At 50.2% G+C, this 24,756-nt stretch overlaps 8 protein-coding genes across 8 annotated transcripts; 5 read left to right on the top strand and 3 right to left on the bottom strand.

Annotated features, from left to right (window-relative positions):
* EPUS_05703 (uncharacterized protein) lies at positions 1–1,388 on the top strand (the record flags this gene model as incomplete). The annotated part of the gene is made up of 5 exons (XM_007803535.1): positions 1–235; positions 295–525; positions 576–649; positions 709–875; positions 923–1,388. The coding sequence occupies 5 exons, from the start codon at positions 1–3 to the stop codon at positions 1,386–1,388; spliced, it is 1,173 nt and encodes a 390-aa protein (XP_007801726.1).
* Positions 1,389–3,351: 1,963 nt separating this feature from the next.
* Positions 3,352–4,998, top strand: EPUS_05704 (uncharacterized protein; the record flags this gene model as incomplete). Its single annotated transcript, XM_007803536.1, has 1 exon — positions 3,352–4,998. The coding sequence occupies one exon, from the start codon at positions 3,352–3,354 to the stop codon at positions 4,996–4,998; it is 1,647 nt and encodes a 548-aa protein (XP_007801727.1).
* Positions 4,999–6,407: 1,409 nt separating this feature from the next.
* Positions 6,408–6,756, top strand: EPUS_05705 (uncharacterized protein; the record flags this gene model as incomplete). Its single annotated transcript, XM_007803537.1, has 2 exons — positions 6,408–6,536; positions 6,607–6,756. 2 exons carry the CDS (start codon positions 6,408–6,410, stop codon positions 6,754–6,756), a joined length of 279 nt encoding a protein of 92 aa, XP_007801728.1.
* A 752-nt stretch (positions 6,757–7,508) lies between these two features.
* On the bottom strand, positions 7,509–8,045 carry EPUS_05706 (uncharacterized protein; the record flags this gene model as incomplete). The annotated part of the gene is made up of 1 exon (XM_007803538.1): positions 7,509–8,045. The coding sequence occupies one exon, from the start codon at positions 8,043–8,045 to the stop codon at positions 7,509–7,511; it is 537 nt and encodes a 178-aa protein (XP_007801729.1).
* A 2,560-nt stretch (positions 8,046–10,605) lies between these two features.
* On the bottom strand, positions 10,606–11,301 carry EPUS_05707 (uncharacterized protein; the record flags this gene model as incomplete). Its single annotated transcript, XM_007803539.1, has 1 exon — positions 10,606–11,301. One exon carries the CDS (start codon positions 11,299–11,301, stop codon positions 10,606–10,608), a length of 696 nt encoding a protein of 231 aa, XP_007801730.1.
* Positions 11,302–16,092: 4,791 nt separating this feature from the next.
* Positions 16,093–17,766, top strand: EPUS_05708 (uncharacterized protein; the record flags this gene model as incomplete). The annotated part of the gene is made up of 1 exon (XM_007803540.1): positions 16,093–17,766. The coding sequence occupies one exon, from the start codon at positions 16,093–16,095 to the stop codon at positions 17,764–17,766; it is 1,674 nt and encodes a 557-aa protein (XP_007801731.1).
* Positions 17,767–19,212: 1,446 nt separating this feature from the next.
* Positions 19,213–20,109, top strand: EPUS_05709 (uncharacterized protein; the record flags this gene model as incomplete). Its single annotated transcript, XM_007803541.1, has 1 exon — positions 19,213–20,109. One exon carries the CDS (start codon positions 19,213–19,215, stop codon positions 20,107–20,109), a length of 897 nt encoding a protein of 298 aa, XP_007801732.1.
* A 1,305-nt stretch (positions 20,110–21,414) lies between these two features.
* Positions 21,415–24,125, bottom strand: EPUS_05710 (uncharacterized protein; the record flags this gene model as incomplete). The annotated part of the gene is made up of 2 exons (XM_007803542.1): positions 21,415–23,961; positions 24,069–24,125. The coding sequence occupies 2 exons, from the start codon at positions 24,123–24,125 to the stop codon at positions 21,415–21,417; spliced, it is 2,604 nt and encodes an 867-aa protein (XP_007801733.1).
* Between the last annotated feature and the right edge of the window lie 631 nt (positions 24,126–24,756).

Raw genomic sequence — 24,756 nt, forward strand, 5'->3', positions numbered from 1 at the left:
ATGCTTGACAGAGCTTGGCTGCCTCATATGGCTGTCGAGCACAACTTTGACTGGAAGCCTGCTAATAGCCCAACCAAAATCGAGCGCGCTGCTGCTCCTGTCGGCTTTCCTCGGTCAATCAATGCAGAGATGGTGTGGGAAGGTGCCGACTTCCAAAGGCAACCAGGTCTGTACCGATACGAGTTGACTAAGCGGCATATACAAGAAGTGGAAGATGCAGCCATGGAGGTTGAAGGTAATCCAGGAGACTTCTGTACCGGATGCTGCGTGAAGCAGACTAAAGGGTGAATATAGCGCAAGGACTGCCTCTTGGACAACTGTGTCCTGAGAACTTCTGCCTTGCAACCTTCGGCCCTGTTTTACGTCGTTTGGCACGAGACGTTGCCCACGGGCGTGGCTTCTTCGCCCTTCGTGGTTTGGACCCAAGCCGATACTCGAAATCCAGAAATATTGTAATTTATGTGGGCATTGCGTCGTATATTGGGAATCGGTGTGGTCGGCAAGATGAGTATGGGAATATGCTATGTCAGTATGCTAAGCGGTACAGCGAATTGCAGAGATTTTGACGCCAGCAGTGCACCTTACCGATCTAGGATCAACGGCCGCGCCTGATAATGAGCGCCAGGCGCCGTACTCTTCAGTAGGCCAGGTGAGTATGCCCTCAAGCCCTTCGAAGCTCGAATCTAATACGCTTGTCCGCTAATCCAGCCGTTCCACACCGACACGGGCAGCATCCTTGGCCTGTACGCTCTCGAAAAAGCCACCTATGGAGGCGAAAGCAAAATTGCCTCTTCCTGGTTTATCTACAATCAGCTTCGAAGGGTCCGGCCAGATCTAGTTCGTGCATTGGTCAAGAGTGATTGGATCTTTGACACGTATGTTATTCTCTCGCTCTGAAGAGACGGGGCTGACATGATGGCAGGTTTGGCCAAAATCCGCCGTATCGGACGAGACCACTGATCCATGTGGAGGATGGCAAGGTAGTGTTCTCCTTCTCCAGACGCCCGCTACTTGGCTCGGCGACATCACCTCGTAGCAAGGGCGTTCCAGATCTGAGCGACATGCAGGTCGAAGCGCTCAATATGATCCAGCTACTGGCCGAGGAGTATGCGCTTGTTATCGACCTTGGACCAGGAGACATGCTGTTTTGGAACAATCTGGGGTTACTTCATGCTCGAAATGGTTTCACTGACTCACATACCCGTCGGCGACATCTTGTACGGATTTGGCTGCATGACGATGATCTCGGCTGGACAATTCCTCAGCAAATTCGGGAACCCTGGAGGGATGCATTCGAACATGACGGCCGAGAGCAGCTTTGGCCCCTGGAGCCCATTACTGACAGAACTTATATCACCACGCAGCAACGTTCTTCGGGTCATAGTTGAGGTTGCAATGCGGATGCAATCGGATGGCCTTCTTTTTTGTTTGACGGTTGTTTGGAATTGGCATAGGAAAATCATGAGTAATGGGTCTATGTATGTAGGGTGATTATGCTCTTTCGCTTTGCAGGCTGCAGTGGGGAAAAAGGGATAACGACGACCGTTACCGTTGATGGCGGCGCGCAGCTCGCCGCAAATACGCTAGTATGATTTTGGTCGGGCGTTCTACATAGTTCCGCAGCATGCCAATCTAAATTGTCACATGAGTCTAAATTTCAATTAAGTTAGACGTAACTCCTTGGCATCTTGCTTGCTGTGCAGCACTGCAGACACACCTTGGCTGAGGCTCTGGGTGCCTGCATCTTGTCCTCAGAAATACTTGTAGGATTGCAACAACTGCAGTGGGTAGCCATGACGAGTCTAGATTACAGCGCACGTGAGCCTGCAGGACGAGTTCTGATTCAGGCCGATGGAGGCGAGATCTGCAGGGAGCAAAGGCCAAGATCGGCGCGGCTGATTTAACGGCTGATGCGCGGTGCCACCGAACAGTGAGCTCTAGCGCAACGTCAACCGTCTCTGGTAATGATGTACAAATTTCGTTGATGTGATTCGATTATCAGGCTCCTCCGTCTGCAACCCATGTTCTAATCACGTTTTCCAGGGATCTATTGGTCAATCCCTATTTTTACAATAATCTTCGATCGGACACTGGAACTCATTTCTTGGCGGCCCCAAGTAGGGCATAGTATCCCTAGCACCCGTGCTGAGAAGTCTAGTCTAGTCTGGTTTTGGTTCTAATCTTGAGGTCCGATATTAATCCATTACAACTAAATCCTCCTCCTGGTCATAAGACATCATACGTAGCACGTAGTAGATACGATCCCTGTCACGTAGTATTAGGCTGTGGCGAATGCTGCTGCCACAGCCTTACAGATGTAGGCTGTGAGAGTAGCATCCACCATGCCTTAGTCCTACATGGCATAGCCCTGCTTGTGGTGGCTAAGAGTTGCTAGTATCAGATATGTTGCCACCACCACGCTTTCTTGAAGCTCTGCTATCAACAATCACACTATTCATTTGACATAGTACAACTACATCTTTAAATGTCCAACGGCTATCTAGAACGTTACAAACCAACGACTGCAGAATCAGAACTAGAAAAGATGCTTGGTTTTCTAGTACGAGTGCCTACAACAGTTATCCAGCTAGTATGATCACGTATCAGTACGTAATAAGTAGCGGTGGCTACAGCCAAGCATTAGCACGTGTAATGCCAAACCCAGAGCTGAACTTTATCACAGAAAGATCCCTACCATGGCGCTAATATTCGCCACTCCCGAAGGATCTCAGCACAAATATCCCTGTCGGCGTTGTCGTTATCTGTCACTTGGTGACCGGCAAAGAGATTGGCTAATCTTGATTAGGACACGCCGATCTCGCCTCTACCGCAGTATCTGGCTGTGAAGTACGTAGTAGTACTACGATACGAGCGTTAAATACCTCTAGCACGGTGCTAGAAACATCTTGTAAAGTTACAATGCCACGTCTGGACTTCATGCCATACTAGTCACTTGTAGTGAGGATAGAATGCCAAGAGATGATCAGCGACATTGCAACCCAAGCAACAAACTTTTCATCTCCTGCTGCTTTGCTGCATATAAGTACGAGTACGAGTACTTCTAGGCTTCTGAAAGGTCTCTTCATACTATGCGGTGCTTGCCCGCCTTGCAGACTTGATATTAGTGGCGCAAGGCCAACCCATTGTCATCATTCCTCACACCTTGGCTATCAATTCAATTCGCATCCTACTTCACCCCTTTCGGGTCCTGGTCTTATAACATTCTATACTATCATTTACTGCGGTAACCATTAACTGTGATAGCCGCTTTTAACCGGTAAGAGGTGGTGGTCCTTCCACCTCTCCTAAAAGTACGATTGAGTTCATCCCAGTCAGGCATTCACCTCAGAAATGGCCGCTGCCAATTACGACGACCCTTTTGGAGATTATGATGTACCTGCTTTGGGCCAAGTTGGATTTGACTTGTCTCCTAGCCCGGCAGATTCTGGTCCAAACTCAATCCACCCTCCCCTTCAAGTGTCACTGGAAGCTTCACCATATCCATATACACCTATCCTCAATTGCAATAGCAAATTCGATGGTCTATCCCCCTGGGCTCATATTCAAACAGCGAGCAGCCCTAGTAGCACCAGTACCCCGCTACCTCCCACCGACCTGAGTAGCACCTACAATGGTCTTTCTCGGCAGGTCCCATCCGAATCGAAGCGGAAATCAAAGCTATTGAATGAAGCCGTGCCAAACAAGCGACCCAAGTCCGCACACAGTCAGAGACACTCCAAACACACTGCGATGAACCGCAAGACCGGTGCGTGCCTACCTTGCCAGATGAGAACAAACAAGCACGTTTGTCTGCCGGGTCCGGATCAGGATGGTCCATGCCAAGCTTGTCTGAAAAGGGCTCAAACTCCGAGTCTCAGTCCTGTACCTTGTCGCAGGGCTAGATTCCAAGATGTTAAGCTCATCCGCCTGGGACCGTCAAGAGATTTTGCCACTACACTCAGATGGCTGAAAGATCTAAAACCTTCATCGGATCCTCAGAAAGCGGAGTGGAAAAAACTTACAAATATGGCCGTAAAGAAGTCTCGGGGGACGGATCACGGTTACACCGAATTGCGGCTATCGCAAGGCCACTCAGAGGGCACTTTGAACCTCCGGGTCCAAGAATTCGATCCCGTTGAAAGCGACAAAACAGTCTATCAATGGATCGATAACGGTATTACTCATGTTTATCGTTGTCCCCATTTCGCCATTGCAGATAGAGATCATGCGGCAGACCAGGTTCGGCAATTCATTGACTCGAATTCGGGCGAGTACGTCGATCGACTCCTGCCCGCTAGCAGTGAGCCCAGGGCAGCGTTTGCCCGCATGGCGTTCCAAACGGCTGTTAATCGTGCTCAGAAATCTTCCCTGCTTGAAATGACGATCAAGTTCTGGGTTGCAGGTCGTCTTATCGAGAAACCTTGGAGTATCCAGGGTCAGGAGTCTTTGGGCATGAGACTTGACACTTGCCCAGCAAGCCCGTATTCCCGTCGCATTCCCGTCACTCCCATCATGGACTTTCAGATCGATAATATTGTCATTTACGACTATCTTGAGGTCGTGCTGGGCCGCATCCGGAAAGCAATGAAGCAGAGGATCATGCCCACGAAGAAAGAAGACTGGTTTGACATTCATCTGGCGACCTTCATTCTACTACACCATGTTGACTTAACTATGAAACATGATGTTGACTTCGCACAAGATCATAATCTACACAAGCGCTTCTCCAACCGACCGCTAATTGAGATGATCACCTTTGGTGCCAATTCCTTGCTCAGCTTTCATCAACAAGAGAAAGGCCACTTTCCGCTGTCGGCGCCCAAGTGGACCGATGTCGAATCGAGTTACACATTTGACGAGACTCAGAAGAATTATCTGCTAGAAGCTAGGAGACTTATACAGCAGATCCAACTTCCTCAGATACCTGGTACCGAGCTGTTCTGGACTTCACAAGTATACGACCGTAATTGGCAACCAGCAACCGTAGAAGTCTGTTAAACTTTGTTTTTCGTTGATAGAGAGTCTATTTATGTTCAGCGCAGGGGAGCATCACATCGTCTGGAAGCAGTGCAAGTTACTTATTTGCATTCACATGTAACGCTATTAGATACTTGTACAAATAAGGCTCTCTGTCACTTCTCAGAGATTCAGAACATTTGAACACTCTTATAAAGACTGTTTACCTCTCAGTTCGATGCGATTCCCTTTTCTTGACTGAGTGTAAGCAGTCTGAGACCATTGGACTGAGGCCCATGACAGAATACGCCTGCATATCTGTCACAAGAAATGGGACTACCAAGGCGCAAGAGTGGGCCTAGAGCAGCCCAATCATTATGACGCTTCCAATTTTAGCCTGGACGGCCACCAGATCTGTCTATGCGCCTTGGACCAATTGCGCCTGTGCTCCCAAGTGATGTCGATCTGCAAGCACTGGCAGTTAGTGCCAGGGCTACTGCAGTTCAGTCGTATTCGCCACCTCTTCCTCAGTTAGTAGGAGATGAGTCTTGCCATCTAGGTCAGGTGGTGCGGACAAGTCTCAAACTAGCAGAAACTAGCGGTCAGCTGGTACAGGGTGGGCAGGGCTGTCTACTCCGTAGTATGTAAGGCTTCCCACGAGGTTGAATCTGACAAGAAGGGGTTTCGAAGTCACGCGGCTCTTCTGGACAAACAAGTCACGTCATAGCTCTCAGGGATGATGCTGCATCCCGCTTTGTGATAGAGTAGTACTTGGTGATGCCGAAGAGTGTTTTTCGCCGAAAGTCTTTAGCATAAAATCTGACTACACATGTATGGGTTATGGGTGTTCTCCAGCCAGGTCTTATCAGACCGCATCTTGCCGATCTCAGACTGTTCGGCGGCATCAATCTGTTCGTCTGCTAACAATACGCCACTCTGCATCAATCCATAGCGTAAGCCAATTCACATCGAAGAAGCTTAAGAAATATCTGCCCAATATCCTTGGCTTATCTAACTAGTCCCGCTAGTGGAGCGCACTCGTGCTCGCCGCAAACGACCTCGCCACTCACCAAGTCTGCTGGTCTCGGCATGCTCTCCAGGGTGAGACCAAGCACAAATACCACAGTGTTGGGTTGTGTGCGGCCAGAGAGTAACCGAAAACATGCATGATGAAGATGACGGAGATCCCCTCCTCCTCGTCGTTGCGGCGAGCAGAGCAGCGCAGGTCCCTCGAGGGTACATTAGCCATGGCGAGTAGACACCTCATAGGTATAACCCCCAATCTCACAAATTTCTTGTTGTTTCCTGTTGCTGCTGCTGGAGGGCCCCTACCTCCACGTTGCAGAGAATCTTCCAGTACCGCCGCAGTGAGAGTCGCTTTTGATTCTCGTCGTCTTTGACACCAACTCCCACCACCTGACACACTTCCCACTCGTCCCCTGCCTGTCGTCATGGCGACGCAACCATCACGGAGGAATCTCAGTGCAGGGGATAGCCAAGAAAAGGTTGGACGGAGAGACTACAATACACCCGGAACAGAACGTGCTTCAGCGTCACAACAACAAGTCCAGCACGAGCAAGTGTGTGATCCCTAATCCGCCATCCCCGAATCATCTACCCACGGCTGATCTGCTTGTTCTCCATCCGCAGGTTTACACTATCTCTGGCGTCGACCTTACGAACTGCGTCATGGAGGAGAAGCAGTACGCTAACATGACGCCGATGGAGAGGTTCTTGCGCGATGGAGGTGGTAGCTTGCAGCGCAAAATGAATAAATCGGTGCCCAAGGCGTTGTTGTGATGCCGCTGGTATAAGTGTGGATCCAGTGATAGGAAGGGGACTGTAAAGAGTGATGGTGTGATAGGAGTGGTCGGACAAGCACCGATATTTCGCCCAGTGGAGAGCAATAATACCGAGACTACCGACAGGAGCACAAGACTGCGTGTATGTCTATGGCGTTTGGAGGCAGGGGACTAGAAGACCCTTTGCAGAGTTTTGTTTGCATTGACAAGGCGATTGGAGAAGATGTCACAGGGCAACCTGGGGGACAGGCGGGCAGTAGAGAGACTTCGTCAAGTAGATGTATTCCAATTGAATATACTAAGCGGATGATACGAATGCGTATAGCATGCAAAGAGCAGGGTGAGCAAGTGCACAATGGCAGCCTTCTGTTGTGCACGAGATAGAACGCTGGCTTGCAGGGTTTTCTCCTGGGCCAGCTTATATCTACGTGTCAAGAGACTCTCTCGATTTCGAGTCTAGGTCACATCCTAACAATTACTTCCCTCTTAAGGGCCTTGACCTCAAGCCTAATGACCTCCTTTGTAACCTGCAACGCACGCCTTCGACGTGGTACAAAGTAGTCCGCAGTTTACGAAACATCACTTGAATTGTCACTTTAAATAAAGATATCGCTTATTGAAAATGCGTCTTAACGTACTAATTTTATTATTTAACTAGTCCTTTTTATATTTTTTAAATATTTGATCGGAACATCTTCCTCCTAGCCTTCAACATGCCGAAAACTAAAGACTAGACCACGATCCACGAGCCTAGACCCGTTTAGATGTTAATCTCCCGGCGTATGAAATGGCCGGAAGCGACAGGCCATATCTATGGACGTTTTTTTCCCATGAAAACAGCGGTAGATCCTGCACACGTATCTCATAGCGCCAACCAAATGGATCCTCGCCATTGATGTCGAACTCGACTGCGCTCTTGTTGCTGCCTGTTTTGGCCTCACGGGATGGGTAGTAGAAAGAACTGATTGCGACAAGACTGCACGCCGTGCCGCAGCCAAAGACTTCACTGACCTCCCCATGCATCACGTCGTCGTAGAAGTCCACGAAGTAATAGTCTCGCTCCTCCACCTCGATCGCTCTTCTCTTGGCCAAGCTGATAACCGATGTTCGCGTGATACTGTCCAGTACAGTATCGTTCAGACGCAGAGTCCGCATCGTTCCGTCCTTCATCCCAAAGAAGATATTCGTAACCTCGAGTTTCCTGGATCTTCCCGTCCTCTCCCAGAAACAAAGCCTGATCGCAACCGTGCTCGCCTGCCTCCGGGTGCGATCGAAGGGCCGCCGCATAGTTGCCGCTGCATTTCGACCTGCCTGTGCCCCCAGGCGATGCTCTTCTCAGGCTCGGTTCGAGGTAGATCTTGAGCACAGATTTATTGAAGAAGCTTCGCGCCGGCGAGACAAGAACGCAGAAGATGTATAACCTGGCTACTGCGAACCTGACCGAGTTTCCCCGCGGCGAACATGGAAAGGCCGGATGTAGAGCCTGCTCCCTTCACCAATGGGGAACCAATCGCGTTCAACCCATACCAGTGCCTTCACCATATCGACAAATAGCTCTTCCGGCAGCTCATGCATAGCGATTCTGCTAGCAGACTGGTTGAACCGCCTTGCATTCTCGTCGCGCCTGAAAAGGACAATTCTGCCTTCGAGGGTCTTGAACGCTTGCATGCTCTCGAATATCGTTTGCCCATACTGAAAGCACTTGGACCCAGTATGAAGTGTCAGGGCGGAGAACGGCGTGACCGCTACAGTCTGCCATTCCCCGTTGGGTTAGTGAGCAATGGCCATATGATCGGTACCGGTGATTCCCAACTCAGCGTTTGCCAGACGCTGGCGGCGCTCTTCCTCTGAGGCAGGAGTCTTATTACGATTGAAAGTGACGGAGGCATTTGAGTCGCCATTGCTGCGTCGCCGCTATAGAGCGAGGAGGATGGTCAAGAGATGCGATGAAAAAGGGCAGAATGAGTATGCGGAAGGGCGATGTTGAGGAGGAAATAGACAGGAACGAATCATAACGCTTTGCAGTCATGTTCTCCACAGCCCGTGAGAGGCCTGCATCTCACAATTACATGACTATGTGGACAATGGCGGTGAAGCCAGCTAATTCTCTCATAGCTGCAATTCGTTGTGTGAAGTAGTGGAGCTTATCCCGTGCGCGTAATGCGTGACTGTCCAAGTTACCCTGCCCTTTCGGGCAGTACATCGATTACAGTCTAGCTCGAAAGCTCTATATTAACAGGGACAAGAACAGATGCAGAATCTTGTACGTCCTTGCTTATATCTAGGGCAGCAGCAAGCAGGTTGATACGGGCGTTGTATATTACCCTTCGTCATCCCCAACTACATAGCCTAACCCTCAATACATAGTCTTTTTCAACGCCTCTCCCCTTGACCACCCCAGCAACTCCCCAACCTGCTGCTCATAGAACCCGTTCATGACGCTCTCCTCCACAAAGGCAAATATGTGGTGTCACCAGCACGCGACTCTTGCCATCAGTCCCCCAATCCGAGCGTCGCCACTCACTATCCGCCGGCAAAGGTTCCAGATTGAATACGTCTAACGCTGCTCCCTTGATTTTCCCTTTCCTAGCAGATCCTCCTCAACCACCAATGGCCCTCGAGAGGTATTCACGAAAAAGGACGACGGCTTCATCTTTGACAGGTCCTCGCGCGTGATCAAGCCCCGCGTGCGGTCGGACAGCAGCAAGTGAACGCTTATAACGTCCGAGGTCGAGAAACAGCTCGTCGCGACTCACAAACCTTGAAGGTCTTCTCGCCACCTGGGCCATCCATGGCCAAGCCTTGGGATTTTGCTTGCTCATCAGTGGTTTACTCTGTGTCAAGTTAGGCGCTCCAGCAGATGAATCCTCATTGTCAAATGCCGCGCTGAAGATTTCGAGCTACTGATCTGCCCCAGCCGTCCCAGCCCGATTATGCCAAGGGTCTTGCCAGACACGCTAGTTACAAGGCTGGTCTGCCACTTGCCAGCCTTGACGGCGCGGCATCATTTTGCGCAATATCGTGACAAGCGCCCAGGATGAGCGTGATGATGTGTTCCAGGGTTCGTCTCGGTGGCCATCTTGTCCTCGCTTCCTGTCACTGGGATGCCCCGCGACTGGCACGCCTCCATATCAATCGCCTTGTTATGACGGCCACAGCTGAGGAGCAGTCTGAGTTGAGGAAGGCGCTCAATCAATTATTTGGGAACGGCGTTCTCTCTCTCATGGTTACTGGGAAGGGGCCGGCGTCACCGTTGATCTGTGGAGGGGGGAATAGGGGCCATCCTGACCGATAACTTCAATGGGCTCCAATCTTTCGGCCAGCTCATCCCTCTCAGCCTGGGGCGTGTCTGGGTGGTTGTACGGTCGTAGCGTAGCTGGGAGATACTTGATGACATATGGAGAAGGGTCCAACTTGGCAAAGTGCGAACAGGCGATACCGTGATAATCGTCAAGCACAGCTACCTGAGTGACCATGTCAAGGGATTCTGGGTGACGAAAACTGTGAACAAAAGCTTGTGTTGAAGATCCAGGGAGTTTCGATTGCACCAACGGTGGTCGGAAATCGCCGTGATCAGAAATCGCCGTGATATTGAAGTGGTCTAATTGCTAACAACAGCGGTGTAAGTGTTGGCGGGTTATTGCTGATCGAGTTGTATCTAATGAGTATACGGTGGAGCGCAGGTAAAATCAACGTGGCTTTCGCGCTTTACGTAAAGTCACGCGTTTCCTTCTTATAACACGCTTTATGATATAATAAATATGGCTAAACTATGTAAAGCTTTAAATTTGAGCACATACTATTGTGTTTGGTGATCGTAGGAGAGTACGAGGCGTAAGGTGATATCTCAAGCCTGCTGCAACGTAAAGAAGAGCAAAGAAGATTTCAGAAGACGGCGCCTTGCTGAGGCATGCCAATGATGCCTGGATTGAGAGCTATTGGGCGGAGAGGTGAAGAAGACGCCAAGGAAGTCGGTCTGAGCAAGGTACGTCTTGTCGGACTGCTTCTTTAGCACCTTGACCAGCATCCAGACGGCGAGAACGAGTAGTAATGCGGACGTTACCTGGGCGAGGAAGGCGAGCCTCCAGCCGGTGTTGGTGTGATCGTGGAGCAGGCCGCCAATGACCGCTCCGAGCATGGCACCCGCGCCAAACCACAGGTTGGCAATGGCCTGCATGATGCCTCGCTTGCGAAGCGGCGTGAGATCAGAGGTCAGGAATGTGGCGATGCTGATCATTCCCCCTCCTCCGACGCCTGCGACGACGCGCCCGAGTATCATGACATACTGATTCGTTGCGAGACCACAGAGCAGGTTTCCCACGGCGAACAAGACGTTGCTCAGGGCGAGGCCGAGGCGTCTTCCGAATAAATCCGTCAGTCGACCGGCGATGGGCTGGCAAGCTGCATTGGCGATGAGATATGCCGTGGCGGGCCAGGCGAGTAGGCCGAGGGAATTGAACTCGCTCGAGATTGGTCCCGAGAGAGTCACAATGATGGTCGAATCGAGTGCTCCCAGAAAGATCCCAAACCATGCAGTGCTCATGACAAGTATCAGGCTTGTCAATGACGCATCTTCCACGCCGATGCTTTTCTTGTCTTCCGGGGCCTTGCTGCAAGGGTCGCCGTCGATTGTGGGAGTCTAGTGCGCATCTAGCTCGTTCAGCAGCCGTGTCGTCTCGCTAAGGTCGTACCTAGCCCACGCCGTGGCCAACTCAAATGCTTGATCGTTGCTGCAAGTATGCGTGCTCGGAAGGGAGGGAACCGCAGGACCGGGAACACCCTGTGCGGACGAGGAATTGTTAGGCAGTTTTATTCTCGTTTTCTCAATTCGTGCCGAACTTTTGCGGCAGCGAAGTGAATATTAATGTGTCGCCGCTATTGGGCGCAGGCACTCTGCCGCACTCCCGCACTCCCGAGCTGCCGTTGGTCGATCTGCCGTTGGTTGATCTGCCGTTGGTCGATCTGCCGGCCTCCTACGTCGATCATTCAAACGCAGATTGCCGATCCACGTCACGGCTCGGGCTGATCTTGTCTAGTAAAACTATAGATGCTAAGAGACTTAGCGCGGAGGAGGAACGGAGCATCCGGGTCCGAGAAACTTCTGGGCGGGTGCGGGTTGGGGCTAGAAGACGTGCAACATGCACTTGAGAGTCACAAGGGGTGCGAAACGTGTTCCACTCCAGGCCGGATGTGTGTGCAGATGTTGGCGCTCCACAAATCATAGGCTGCAAACGAATTGATCCGATTCAGCGTCTTTCCGAGAATTGATACTATTAGGCCTGATGAAGTGCGACAGCTGCACTCACTCTAGTGAGGATCTGCAGTGATGTGGTGATGTCGCCATCTCCATCCAGCTTTTTCCACCCAAGCATCAAAAGAAGCGGCGATCTTCGGCTGCCCAAGCGTGCCAGGCGATGAGCTGCTAGGGTCAGATGGGGCCGAACGCTTCCAACATTCCAAGTAAAAACCCCCACAAAGGCATGTGTCTACAGCAGACGTTGTGAAACTTTAAAAGGATTCTTTGCGTACCATAGCCGGTGTACGTAATACGTGCAGGGAGGTTCGGATGGGAGGCGAGAGATCTTCAATCTTCGATCATCTCCCTGATCGTGACGACGTCCACATTAGTCAAGAGACACACCATCAAACCATCACATCAGGGCATACACTACCACATCTCGTTCTGATCAACACAGCCTCTGGCAAAAGTATCTTGTCCCTAGCAATGCAGCGTTTTACACATTCAAGTGCTGACACGTGTAACGTATCCTCATCATGATTTAACGTGATGTCTGTCTTGACTGGGCCAGACGTACCTCCATCCCATCTCGTAAACCGACCAATTAGACGACCTGATGAAGCACACATAGTGCAGATCAACTTCATCCTGAGCTGGTGGAGGCGATGTAGTACCGCGTAGAGCGGATCATAAAAGAAGCTTCTGGAAGAGAGTATGGCGTTGTATTAGAACTAGTCGTTCTTAGCACCATGCTCACAATCATACTTCTGCCCGATACCGATACCGTACTACGGCTACTGGGTGAAATATTCATAGTGCCGCGCTAATTGTACTGTCACAAAACGCCCTGATTACCGCCATTTATTATCTGATTTCTGACTGATTTTTTGTCACATCTCAACACGTTTTTCTGAATTTACTACACAATAAACGCCGACGAACCTATTAATAGGCCAAGTACTCCCCAGCGCCGGAAAGCCTCTGACTCTACATGCCATGATCGAAATTCGAGTTGTTGCTGTTAGAAGTTGTTGCAAATAGCATACGGAGATACCAATTGAATTGATTGAGTTACTCCTATCAAGAGGAGCATTTGCTCACACTAATAGCTATAGAAGCGCATTACTGCAACAGCTCAGAAACAGCATTTGGCGTTCAATTCGTATAGCAATGCTCACTGCCATAAATAACAGGGCGTAAAAGTTACAAGAGCGTTTCGTGCGTTTCGCATGCGGGGACCCTTGTATCATCCTGCTAATACGTAACAGATACGTATCGTATGCGCAGGGATTCTGACAGTTGCTTTACGCACGCGGGCCTTTCGTACGAGCAAATCAGCCAACAAACAGGCCGTACATAGAATCAAGTCCAATGGGCTGTCCAGCACCGTGTTATGCCCAAAAAACGCTCTGGAAGATACTCTACTCTCTCCCAAGATGAAATAGATAAAAACGATCGCGTGGGTATGCCTTTTAAAGCGAAATCGACGCGTTTCATGGATGAACATTCCTGTCATGATGGGCTCAAACGTCAGCTATCACATCGTACGCACTGTCCTACAAAACGCTTGCTTTCGATGTCGGGTGGCACGCCGTAGGCCTCCAATCTCTGAACGAAATCGAGTTGCCCATTTTGCTTGGGCTGTTGAACATGTGGGATGGACACTAGAGCAATGGAAAAAGATACTCTGGTCAGATGAGATATGGGCTAATAGTGACCGACATACCAAAACCTACGTAAGACGATGCGCCGGAGAGGGATGGGATCCTACTAGCATTATCGAACGTATTCAACGACGAAAAGGGTGGATGTTCTGGGCTTGTTTTTATGGTATAATACAAGGACCTAGCATATTCTGGGAGAAGGAATGGGGCTTTATTTCGGAAGAAACCTATCGAGCACGGACTCTACTCATTATTGATGATTGGATACGCCTTCACGCTGATGAAGGGCTTATGTTCATGCAAGACGGCGCTCCTTCCCATTCTGCAAGAGGCACAATTCAAGATCTACGCAACAGGGGCATTTCCCTTAATGTGTTGTCTGCCTTGATTTCTCAACATGTGGCAACCCATGCTATGGAAGAGCGTGCCGGCAGCAACCTGCCGGGTGTCCAGAGTCTTTTTTAAGGCAGCTGACCCGCATCTCTGTCAAGGCTGAGGCAAACACATTCAAGACGCCGTAGAACCGAGAGTGAGGGTCGGTAGAAGGAGGTGGATTTGTTTGAAGTGGTATGGCTAGGATAACCCCTTGGTCCTGCGTATTCTCGCTCGTCTGCTTCCCATCGGTTGACCAGTCCATCGGTGGTACTATAGATTCCGAATACGGCCGTGAATTGCTTTCAGCTTTGAAATTGCCGTCGCAAAATCAGGTTCCCATCCTGCGCCGCGTGGAGGCACCAATCCTTCGCAGGCGGACTGGGGGTTGATCGAACACCGCGTTCGCCGCCGCGTGGAGCTTCCTCTACTTATCCATCTCATTCTACTCCGTACAACGACTCCAATCAATGCCAGCAAGATGCCAGACAGTTATAGATGCCAATGGGATGCGCACTCGATGTACTACGGCTACAGGCCTAATTTTTGTCCCCCCCTGCTGAAAAGGTTAGTATCCGTACAAAACATGCTAAGTAGAATTAAGTATAGAGGACTGCAAACTGGCCCAATAAGGACTAGTTTATAAAATCAGGATTTTACATTTTATTGACACCTGCCACTGGTTGAATTCTCGCCTACATCTACTAAAGCAGCTTCTTAAGATAGTCAGAAGAAATAGCATCATATGAAGCATTTAATAGCTGCCGCTATCATTATGTCACGGCTGCCATGCTTGTCGCCTGCTAGCGCTAGGGCGCCGGGTATTGATTGGCACTAGACGTTAGTAAGGGGCATGCTTGTTATATAGAAGCGACCCCAGGGCCCTCACCGTCGACTCTCCAGTCTTAGGATAGCACTCAACATGGGCTGAAGATCTCGCGCACTCGTCGCCTGCTTCCAACGTGACACGTGACACATTAAGCTGATTAATATCCATGCAGAATTAGTAGAATGCGTACAGAGTAGAATGAGCAGAATTTGCAGGATGAGCAAAATTCTTGCAAAATAGCGATAGGGATGCTGACAGGGATGTTGACAGGGTAGGGCGTGTAAAAAACATGTTTGTAAGATATTTTGACTAGGGGGGGTAACAAAAATTAGGCCTGTAGCCGTAGTAAGATAGATATTAGATTAGTCCTAATCGAGCGATTGTGTTGCGTTCTATCTTGGCGTTACAAGTTGTTACTAGGGCAGGGGTTACATTTAATATGCCTCCTACCGTAGGAGATAACTCAGTTTATCCACTGCATCAACATAAGAGATAGTTCTAGAGATTAATTAAAATTAAACATTGGTTATATTTATTAGCGCTATGCGTCTTTATATATATTACCCAAAAATCATAAGACGTAATGACAATTGAGGAAAAATACCATTTCCTGCCCTCAGACGTACTACCGCAACTGACTTAGTCAGCTTGGTCTAAAATAGTACGGCTGAGCTACTAAGGCAACCAGTAATCCAAATACAAGAAAGCTCGTGACTCAGGAGGCGGAGGCTTTCAAAATCCCTTCGGGAAGCTGCCCGGATGGGTTAAATGGTGCGCTCCCCCTGCCAAGAGAATTATAATTGTCTTAAAGTGATGTCAGCCTGGTCCTGACAGTCGAGCATAGTGCTCCTCCAACACCAATCGATTGAGAGTACTACTAAGGAAGGATGTCCAAGGTCGTACGAACACAGCGAACCTTCTGTTCCTCCCTGCTCTTGAGTAGACTTCATCTACTACCTGACTTTGCTGAAACTGTTTTCCGACTCGGAGGAGTAGGCATTGTAACGAAAGGCTCCAAGAGTGGCTTGTCAGCGCTACAATTTCCCTCGTAGCATCGCCTCGTAATGTGACGCTGTCGGCCAGTTTTAGTATAGTCATGCCGGACATCCTTCGCAATGTCTCCGGCAATGATCTCTGCGCCGCTTCATCTATAAAGCCCGGGCAACAGCTCGCATGTCCCGCATCATCATATTCTTTCCTCTTCGTTATTTTCACACGGACGCAGACAAAATGTCACTCATTCTTGCATTAACTGCAATCAGTCTTTCTACTGCCGCCAACGCGCTGCCGGCCCAACCCGGTATTGACTGGCAGCCTTGCCTTGAGTTGAACAGGAATATATCAGCGCTAGTTGGAGTGGAGGGAACGCCTTTTGATTGCGCGAAACTCTCCGTGCCTCTGGACTATACCAACCCCGAATCGGAGCCACTTGACCTGGACTTGTTCAGAGTCAATGCCACAGAGGAGCCGGTGCTGGGAACAGTACTGATCAACTTCGGTGGACCAGGCGGCACGGCCGCCGAGAATCTGCCGATACTCGCTGCAGAACTGGCCGCGAATATCGGCGAACAGTGGAATCTCTTATCATGGGACCCCCGCGGCACCGGCAAGACCATCCCATTCGACTGCAGGATTGAAGATCCCAGAACAACCATAAGCACCCGCAAGCGCGACAATGATGTATTGGTTAGTGGTAATCTTACGGAACGTTTCTTGAATGGGGGTTGGGATACCGCTGGGGTGATTGCAGATGCATGCTACACTGCTATGAACGGGACTGGCTCATATATCGGCACGGCGTTTGTTGCGCGTGACATGATGGAAATTGTCGATGCTTTGGGCGAAGACGGCCTCTTGCGCTACTTTGGCTGGTCGTATGGCACTGCTCTTGGTTCGTATGTTGCAGCAATGTTCCCTGAACGGATAGAGAGAGTCGTGCTCGATGCAAATGTGAACCCCCACGACTATCAGATCGGCCACTATGGAGAGGCCTTCGTCGACGCAGACAAGGCTCTGTTAGCTTTTCTAGAGGAGTGCTTGAAGAACAAGGACGAATGCGCTCTGGCACAGTACACGAATGCCAATGAGACAGCAGACCTGCTCAACCCCATCAACCAGCTTCTGACACCGGTGGCATCGAACGCCAGTACCAGTACCGAAGCGTGGAGCTCGTTCACTGGCATCCAAGGGATAATCCTCCAACAACTGTACTATCCCTTCAATTGGCCCACACTGGCAGAAACAATTACCAATGTTCTCAATGGAACGGACACCCAAACAGCTGGCGCTGCTCCCGAACCCATGGTGGAACCATACAATCTCGGCGATCCTTGGGCCACGGTCGGCATTCGGGCCAGCGACGCCCTCTGGCGGACCAACTCCGCCCAGGAGTACTTGCCTCAGGTCGAGTATCAAAATACCGTGAGCTCGTTCAACTTTCCATACGAATCACTCTGGACATCAGCCCGCTGGAAGATGGACGCAAAAGAGCGATACACGGGTGACTTTAGGGTAAAGACGAAGCACCCGATCTTGTATGTGAACGGCGAGTATGATCCAACCACACCCCTTGCAAGTGCCTACAATGGTAGCGCGAGCTTTGAAGGAAGCGTTGTGCTGCCACATAGCGGTTACGGCCACGGTGTACTTGTTTCTCCCTCGGAATGCCTGGCCAGGCACATCCAGGCATATTTCAAAGATGGTATGCTCCCTGAGCGTGGTACTCGTTGCGAGCCTGATCTGGGTCCATGGGAGCAGGCGAGGGCAAGGGCCGAAGGAACGACGGGTGGCTCAGGCGGAAATACTACCGCAGAAGCAGTCACTAGTTCTGGGAGCCGCGAGATCATCTCTCGTGTGCTTCCATTCGCGGGAGCGCTGGCGGCGGCGGGCATGAGCGTATTGTAGTTCTGTTGAACGGCAGGAGCGCTCATTAGTTGCATTTTCTACGCGAAATCCCTGCGCGTTTCGCCTGCTTTTGATTGGTCGATTTCTACTGCAATTTCACGGCTAATTTCGCTGTGCCGTACAGCAAATTTGTACTTATTTCTGCACCCTGCGCAGCTTTTTTGAACGAATAGAGCCATTTTCTTCCTCCTGCTGCACAAGTTCTATTTCTATTGGCGCGCCCTGCTATGATGATGTTGGGCTTTGTAAGGGCTGTTGGCACTATTCGGGTGCTGATGAACAGGCTAAATGAATTGAGTGCAAATAGCAAGTTGTTCTATCTGGATGAGTTCGTAGAGAGCGTATATATACGTACAGATGCTGCGGAGCTCAGGCAGAACGCGTAACAATCAGTAATTAAATGCACATAATACCTGTCCCTCAAAACAAAATTTGGACATTATCGCTGAACCCCTAAGCACATGGCTGTACCGTTTCAGATCGATTGGGTAGATGCTGACGAGAGAAGGCTGAGAGAAATTGTGGTGGTGACGTATTTGTCTTAGCAATATGCTACTAGTACGTACAAACTGGCTGTAAGTTACAGTACAGCGAAACCAGCTGCAAAATTGAAATTACCAATCAAAAGCAGGCGGAACGCTGGATTACACGTAGAAAAATTGGCCAATAACTAGGCGAGTACTCATACGTCTGACAATTGTGAACAAGGCTGACAGCCGGTTGATGATGCTGCTCTGGTCGACGAAAGCTTGCAAGACCCTTTGCGGCAGCTTAGTTGCCTTTCACAGCTACGCCCGAGTACCAGCGATCAAGGCGACCCATCAACGTTTCTGACAATTTCTGACGACTTCTAACAATTTTTGACAATTTTTGACAATCTTCTTCACTTAGGCCTTGGGCCTATGACTAAGTGTTATGGCCAAGCTGCTCTCTTAGGTAGCTTCCATGCTCATCTTATGTGTTCATTCAGCGTTCGTCAATACCCTAGCTTCACCGGAGTGGAGGGACAGTTAATGCCAGCCACGTGATCAATTTCCCAATGGGACCCACAGATGGCCGGGGTATTTTCAGAATGTGCGAGTACAAACATCGTCAGAAGTCTGAGCTCCCAATCACGTTCTCGAGGAATGCTGATGGGCCAAAAGAGAATGACAGCAACAATGCCCTTTCCCTCCTCCATTGCTTTTGGATACCTCTGCTTCCATACTGTCGTTCATATGTTCCTCATTATTCAATTCGCATGTCGCAATGCCTGCCCTATCACTCGTTCGGGGATGGAGCATTGCGATCCTGCTTTCATTCTTTCTTCGCCCTTCTCGCGCGCGGAATTTCACTGCCTTGACGAGTGCTAATAGCCCATACTCTATCTACCCCCAAGCAGATATTTCAACATCCCAGTACAGCTCATACAGCCCACTGTCCCCGAGTCCATTATCGGAGTTGACAATGAGCACCAGTCTAAGCTCCACATCCTCCTCAAATGCGACTAAGACAGACTCCACAGCACCTGTTGGGGCTGCGCCAGTGGGTACCTTTACTGACGACAGCACCACATTCAGTGACTTTGTGTTCAAGGCCTTGCCTACAACTTTCTCCCCGGTTGGGGAATCTGCGACTTCAACAGATTCTGCTCCGCGGTTGATGGCTACGTCCAGCATTTCCCCCTCTATCGCAGTGGGCATTTCCAGTGCATCCTCAACCTCCGTACAGATTAGCTCTTCTTCAGTTCCTCCAACGCTCAAATCTCAGAGAGTGGCATCTTCATCCCTAGCAGCAGCACCATCTATTTCCACTTCTTGCACCACTTCGGCCAATGCAACGTCTAATAGCGCCGCTCTGACCGTGGCCAATACATCCGCCATGCCGAGTGCGAACGTTAGTCTCACTTCGAATGTAGCAGCAAATCACGAATCCATCCCCATTATTTTGTCTTCTTTCACTGCTCCTGCTGCTCCTACTGCGCCGCCATCCCTGATCGGGCAAGCACAGCATTACCAGGCTATCCCTTCCAGCATGGTAGCTATATCTGGAGCCGAATCCGCATCAGCACCCACACCAGCACCAGCGCCCTCACTGCAGCCTTCAGTATCATCTCGACCTATCGCGGTTCTGTCGCCATCATCCTCTTTACTGCCATCTTTAGCTGTAGATGAAGCCGCTGCCAACCCAGCTGTGCCCAACAAAGCAGGTACCGGTACCGCCGATATAAGAAGGGTCACAGTTGTGTCGATCCCCACTGCAAGTCCGATGTACACAGGCGTTGCTACGGCAGTGCATGTTCCCTTAAGAAGTGAGCTTGGCGGATTGGTTGTTGCGATCACCATCGTGGTCTTCATGGGATGATCTATACTTTCCACATCAACGATGTTTCAGCTAGGGAAGCTGGCTCATCTTCTGATTCCGGCATTTGTTATTGTAGTGCACAATCTCCCCATTGCTTTATCGTTTTGTGTGTACCTTTCCTCTATCCGAAGCTCACAGTCTACGCTGAAATGATGCTTGTATTTATTTAGGAGATCAGGAAACCGCCGCAGACTTCTTATTCATCAGCCTGCTTGTCCTTTCTTGACATGCATCCTTGATATACTGACTGTGCTTTCTTCGCCCTTTCGGGTCTTACTGCTTACTCCCTCCCCGGCGCCCCCTCCTTTCCAGCCTACCCGTCAATGAGCCAGAAAACCCCACAGTAGCGCCCATGATCACTACTTAAGTTAACCACTCGTCGGATACATCAACAAGACAGAGATCATGCCTTGTAAACGTCAAGGACTATTCGGCTCAGACCAACCAGCCAACCGATACAGAACGCATTCCCTCCCTAGTTACTCGTACCGCAAGAAAAACTGCCCAGTGCTGGCGAGAGCCAGATCGAGGGACAGGGGCAGGGGCAGAAAACCCTACATTCCCTACAAAGTAAGGAGGGAAACAAAAGCTGCCACGAACATGCGCACAACCCACCTCCTCCCTCAAACTCTAATTGACTTCAAACCTCAAGAATCAAGACCGTGGTAGAACTGCCCACCCCACTCGCTCGATGCAGTGACTCCGGAATGGGACTGGGAACAACTAACTAGATAGAACTGGGATTGTAGGGAACTATCTAGTTGGCAGGCAGTAGCTTTCTCCCTTGTCTCGACTCGACATAATATCCCATCTTACTCGACCCAGCACTACAGCCGGGTACGGTACTGACTGATATGATGGAATAGGACATAAACACTCCCCTCTGTTTTTGTAAGTAACGTAGCATGACACTTACATGAAGTCACGAACGGAATAATAAACGGGCATGATTTCCACTTGCCGATCTTGTCTGTTCATGACCGAGCGATCAATCGTCAACCAAGGCCCAGGATCCAAGGGCCGGCTTATCCAGCATCATGCTACTCCCACTGCTACTCACTGCAGCCAACAAACAGTAAAAAGACAAGAACAAGAAGATTTTCTGTGTTGACAGTGTGAAGCCAAACCACGGACTTCGGGTCAACCCAATCCAATCATGCCATGCCATGCCATGCCATGCCATCGCAGCAGCCACGCAAACAACCATCCCTCCCTCGTTCGCTTTCACTCTTGCTCTCCCTCTCCCTCTCCCTCTCACGATCCACCCATCCATCCATCCATCCAACCATCAGCGAATGAACAAATCTACCTCCTCTCCTTGGGCCGACTCAACATGTTCAATCTCGACATGCTCAAGATCCCCCTTCCACTTGCACCACTTACACGACCACCACCGCTAGCTTTCTCCTTCTCCTCTCCACCCTTACCCAAGTTCTGTTTCTGTTTCTGTGCCTGAGCCTGAGTCTGTCCAGAAAAGCCCGACTTCCTGTCCTTAGCATTCTTCGCCGCCGCCTCACGCGCTTTATTAGGTTTCTTGAGCACTTTGCCAGCTGCAGTCTGTCCAACCTCCTTCTCTGTCTGCTTCGGTTGAATCTTAGCACGTTTGCCACCTCTCTTCTCGCCTTCATCCACATCCACCACTTTGCCCTCCCAATGTCCATTATCCCATGCGCCCGGAACATTAGGCATGATAGAGGCTCGTCGGTTCTCCTTCGCGTCATCCCCTTCATCATCCAGCTCCCTCCGCCGCTTCTTCCCGGGCAATCCATGCGGGACAGTTCTGATCGTATCTTCGAACGGTTGAACCAACTCACTTACCCCCGAAGACCTCACTTTTCGAATTGTAGAAGGAGAGGGCTTAGCAGACACGGTATACCGCATATTATTAACATTGCTGCTAGGGGAGCGAGCAACGACGTTAGCCTGCTGCTTTTGTTGTTGATAAGGCGGTATCACTCCCGCACCTCGGACGTTGACTTTGGTATTGACGTCTGTAAGAGTCGTTGGGGTGTTAGACCGAGATGGATGTTCAAGCGTAGTGAAGATGGATTTGAATTCCTTGCTTTCACGACGGGAGTGATCCTTGGCTTTCGCAGTGAAATCTCTTGCTGAGGTGTTGTTGTTACTTGCTGCAAGGGGAAGGACGGGATAGTCAACTTCGCTTTCAGCGTCTTCCCATTCGTCTTCACCTGCGTCGTCGTTGCTGGACTCGGAGAGGGTGTAGGCTGCTGGGTCGTAAGGGCTAAGGGGCCCGGACCTACCTATCGGATCTGCTTGGGGAAGTTTGCTGGGACTGGGACTCGCTGCTGCTAGTTTGACGGCATAGCGGGACTTGGTGCTGGGTGTGAAGTCGACTTTTTTGATGGAGTCGGATTCGGAGGGAGCTGCGGTGTTGGGTCTCTTTGGAGTGTCGCCTGCTGATGTATCCTTTGTAGGTGACTGAATAGTCTTGCCGATCCCTCGGCGAGTGGGTCGTAAGATTGACTTCAAACCTTGGAAGGTTGGCAATCTTGAGCTCAGACTTGGCTTGCCGGGGCTTAAGGCTAGAGATGGAATAGCCGGAAGTGGCTTCGAGGTAGGAATGTTGGAAGATTTGGCAGGGCTAGAAAGGGCATTGGTCGGGAGTGGTGGAAGAGGACGCATGCATTTCGTGCTTTCCAACCGCACCAAGCCAACCTGCTTGGGCGGAGAAGATGATTGTTCGGGACTATCAGACGATGAATTCATTATATCAGCCGCCTTCAACGACTTCACACTATTCGATCGAGGCACAAGAGAGACCTTGCCTGGTGAAGCCAGAGGAATTTTGGCAGTGTTTGAGCGTGCCAGCGAGGCCTTGGTAGGAGTGAGCAACGACGCGGGCAGTCCGCCTTTGGGTCGGGGTAGAGTCGACGATCTTGACACCGCATCTTCGTCGTCTTTCATTGCAGCACGCCCGGCAGATACATCACCAAAGATGGATTTTCGTCTCTTTGCTGGCGCATCGTTGTCGAGGCGATTCGACTCCATCAAGAGGCTGTATAATGGTTTTTGTGGGTTGGAGCTTGTGTTTGTTTGACCGAACAAGGGAGCAGATTTACCAAGAGTGCCCTTTCCTGCAGTTTGAGGTCGCTCAGCCTCATCCAATCCAGCTTTGGAACCACTTCGCTTTAGCGACTGCTGGGTAGGCTGCGCGAAGTTCGGCTTCGCTCGGAATGAGGATGGATGGTTGGCAATTGAATCCATCTTCTTGAACTGCGCCATATGCACATCACTGAACCTACCCGCTTTCCCTTGTGGTTTGGCCATCTTCCGTCCAGTGGCACTGACACCACCAAACAATCGCTTAGCTTCATCATCTTTGCGTGCCTGAGTACCTTTTTCGGCTAGGATATGCATCTTGATTCTTTCCGCATCCTCGCGTACATTATTCATCAGCATTTGAGCCTCTTCACTCAGGTGGGACTCTGAAGCAAACTTGAAATCAAAGCCAGCAGCTGTGAGATGATGTGGTAGGCTTGCCCGCGGCGCTCTTTTGGTCGGGGTATTTTGAGCGTCGGCAAGTGTGTTGCTGGTCTTTGTGGGTGAGATATCAGCAAATCCTAATCGTAGACCAGAATCTGGTGCATTGGTAGTTGTTTGATGAACCTCCTTTGGATGCATCTCTGCATGGGCGAGACGAGGAAGAGTCTTAGGAGTCTTGACGGCATACAGCTGATTGAGTTGTTCATGGGTTTTGGCATCTGCTGGCGCTCTTGGGGACGATACGATGGTGTCAAGGGTAGATTGAGGTCCGCCTTCAGGAGTTTCATCACGTTCCACGAGGGATCCCAGTTGTATATGAGGAAGAGGAGTCTTTCGCGCTGACAGTCTCTGTAACGAATCAGCATCTAGCTAACAGAGACGATCGTCTATCATCCAAGGTAAAGGACGAACATGGCGCGTCCCAGATACTTTGATCTCGTCCAACAGGCACTTACATCAGGAGTGGAACTCTTTCGGCTGAGCCTGGCAGATCTCCTCCGAGGAGTCGCCATGATGAGCACGCTTCTAGCCTTTGACAGGGGAGATGGGAGATGTGATATGGTTTATCAGGTATAATGGTCTCCAAGACACGAGTTGGAAGAAGACCTGTTGGTAGTTGGAGGGGCAGACCAATTATTATTGTGGGTGTGAAATCCAAGTTAGCTAGAGGGTACTGTACTGACTAGTAGTATTTGTTGACATGGTTGCCAAAAATGGATGGCCTAATGCAGATGAGCGGGATGACGAACAAGTGTGGTCTTAGGCGGCTTAAGCCAAGTGCCAATCAGCCTCGTCCCGCCGCTCATATTTACCGCTCACTTCGACCGCCCTAACTATCTTCCTACATAGCATTATATTCGCATTGGGCTCCACTATGCCGGTCCATTCTCCATCCTATCTATGCCGCTCGCCCGTGGAAGATAACTATACCACCATTCGTTCCCAGGAGTACATGTCATAATCCTTAGCATAAAATCAGTGACTAAGTGTAGGATAACGCAGTCGAGAAATTCACGTTTCTTAACAAAAGGTCTTCATACATGTCAATAATAGGGCAAATAGCTTTAGCAAGTTGAGGAGAGAACCACTTGTATTTATAATATATTATTTTGACCGAATATATTGCTCACCAGGAGCCATGCG

The sequence above is a fragment of the Endocarpon pusillum genome, assembly GCF_000464535.1.
Source record: "Endocarpon pusillum Z07020 unplaced genomic scaffold scaffold242, whole genome shotgun sequence".
In the NCBI taxonomy this organism is placed as follows: domain Eukaryota; kingdom Fungi; phylum Ascomycota; class Eurotiomycetes; order Verrucariales; family Verrucariaceae; genus Endocarpon; species Endocarpon pusillum.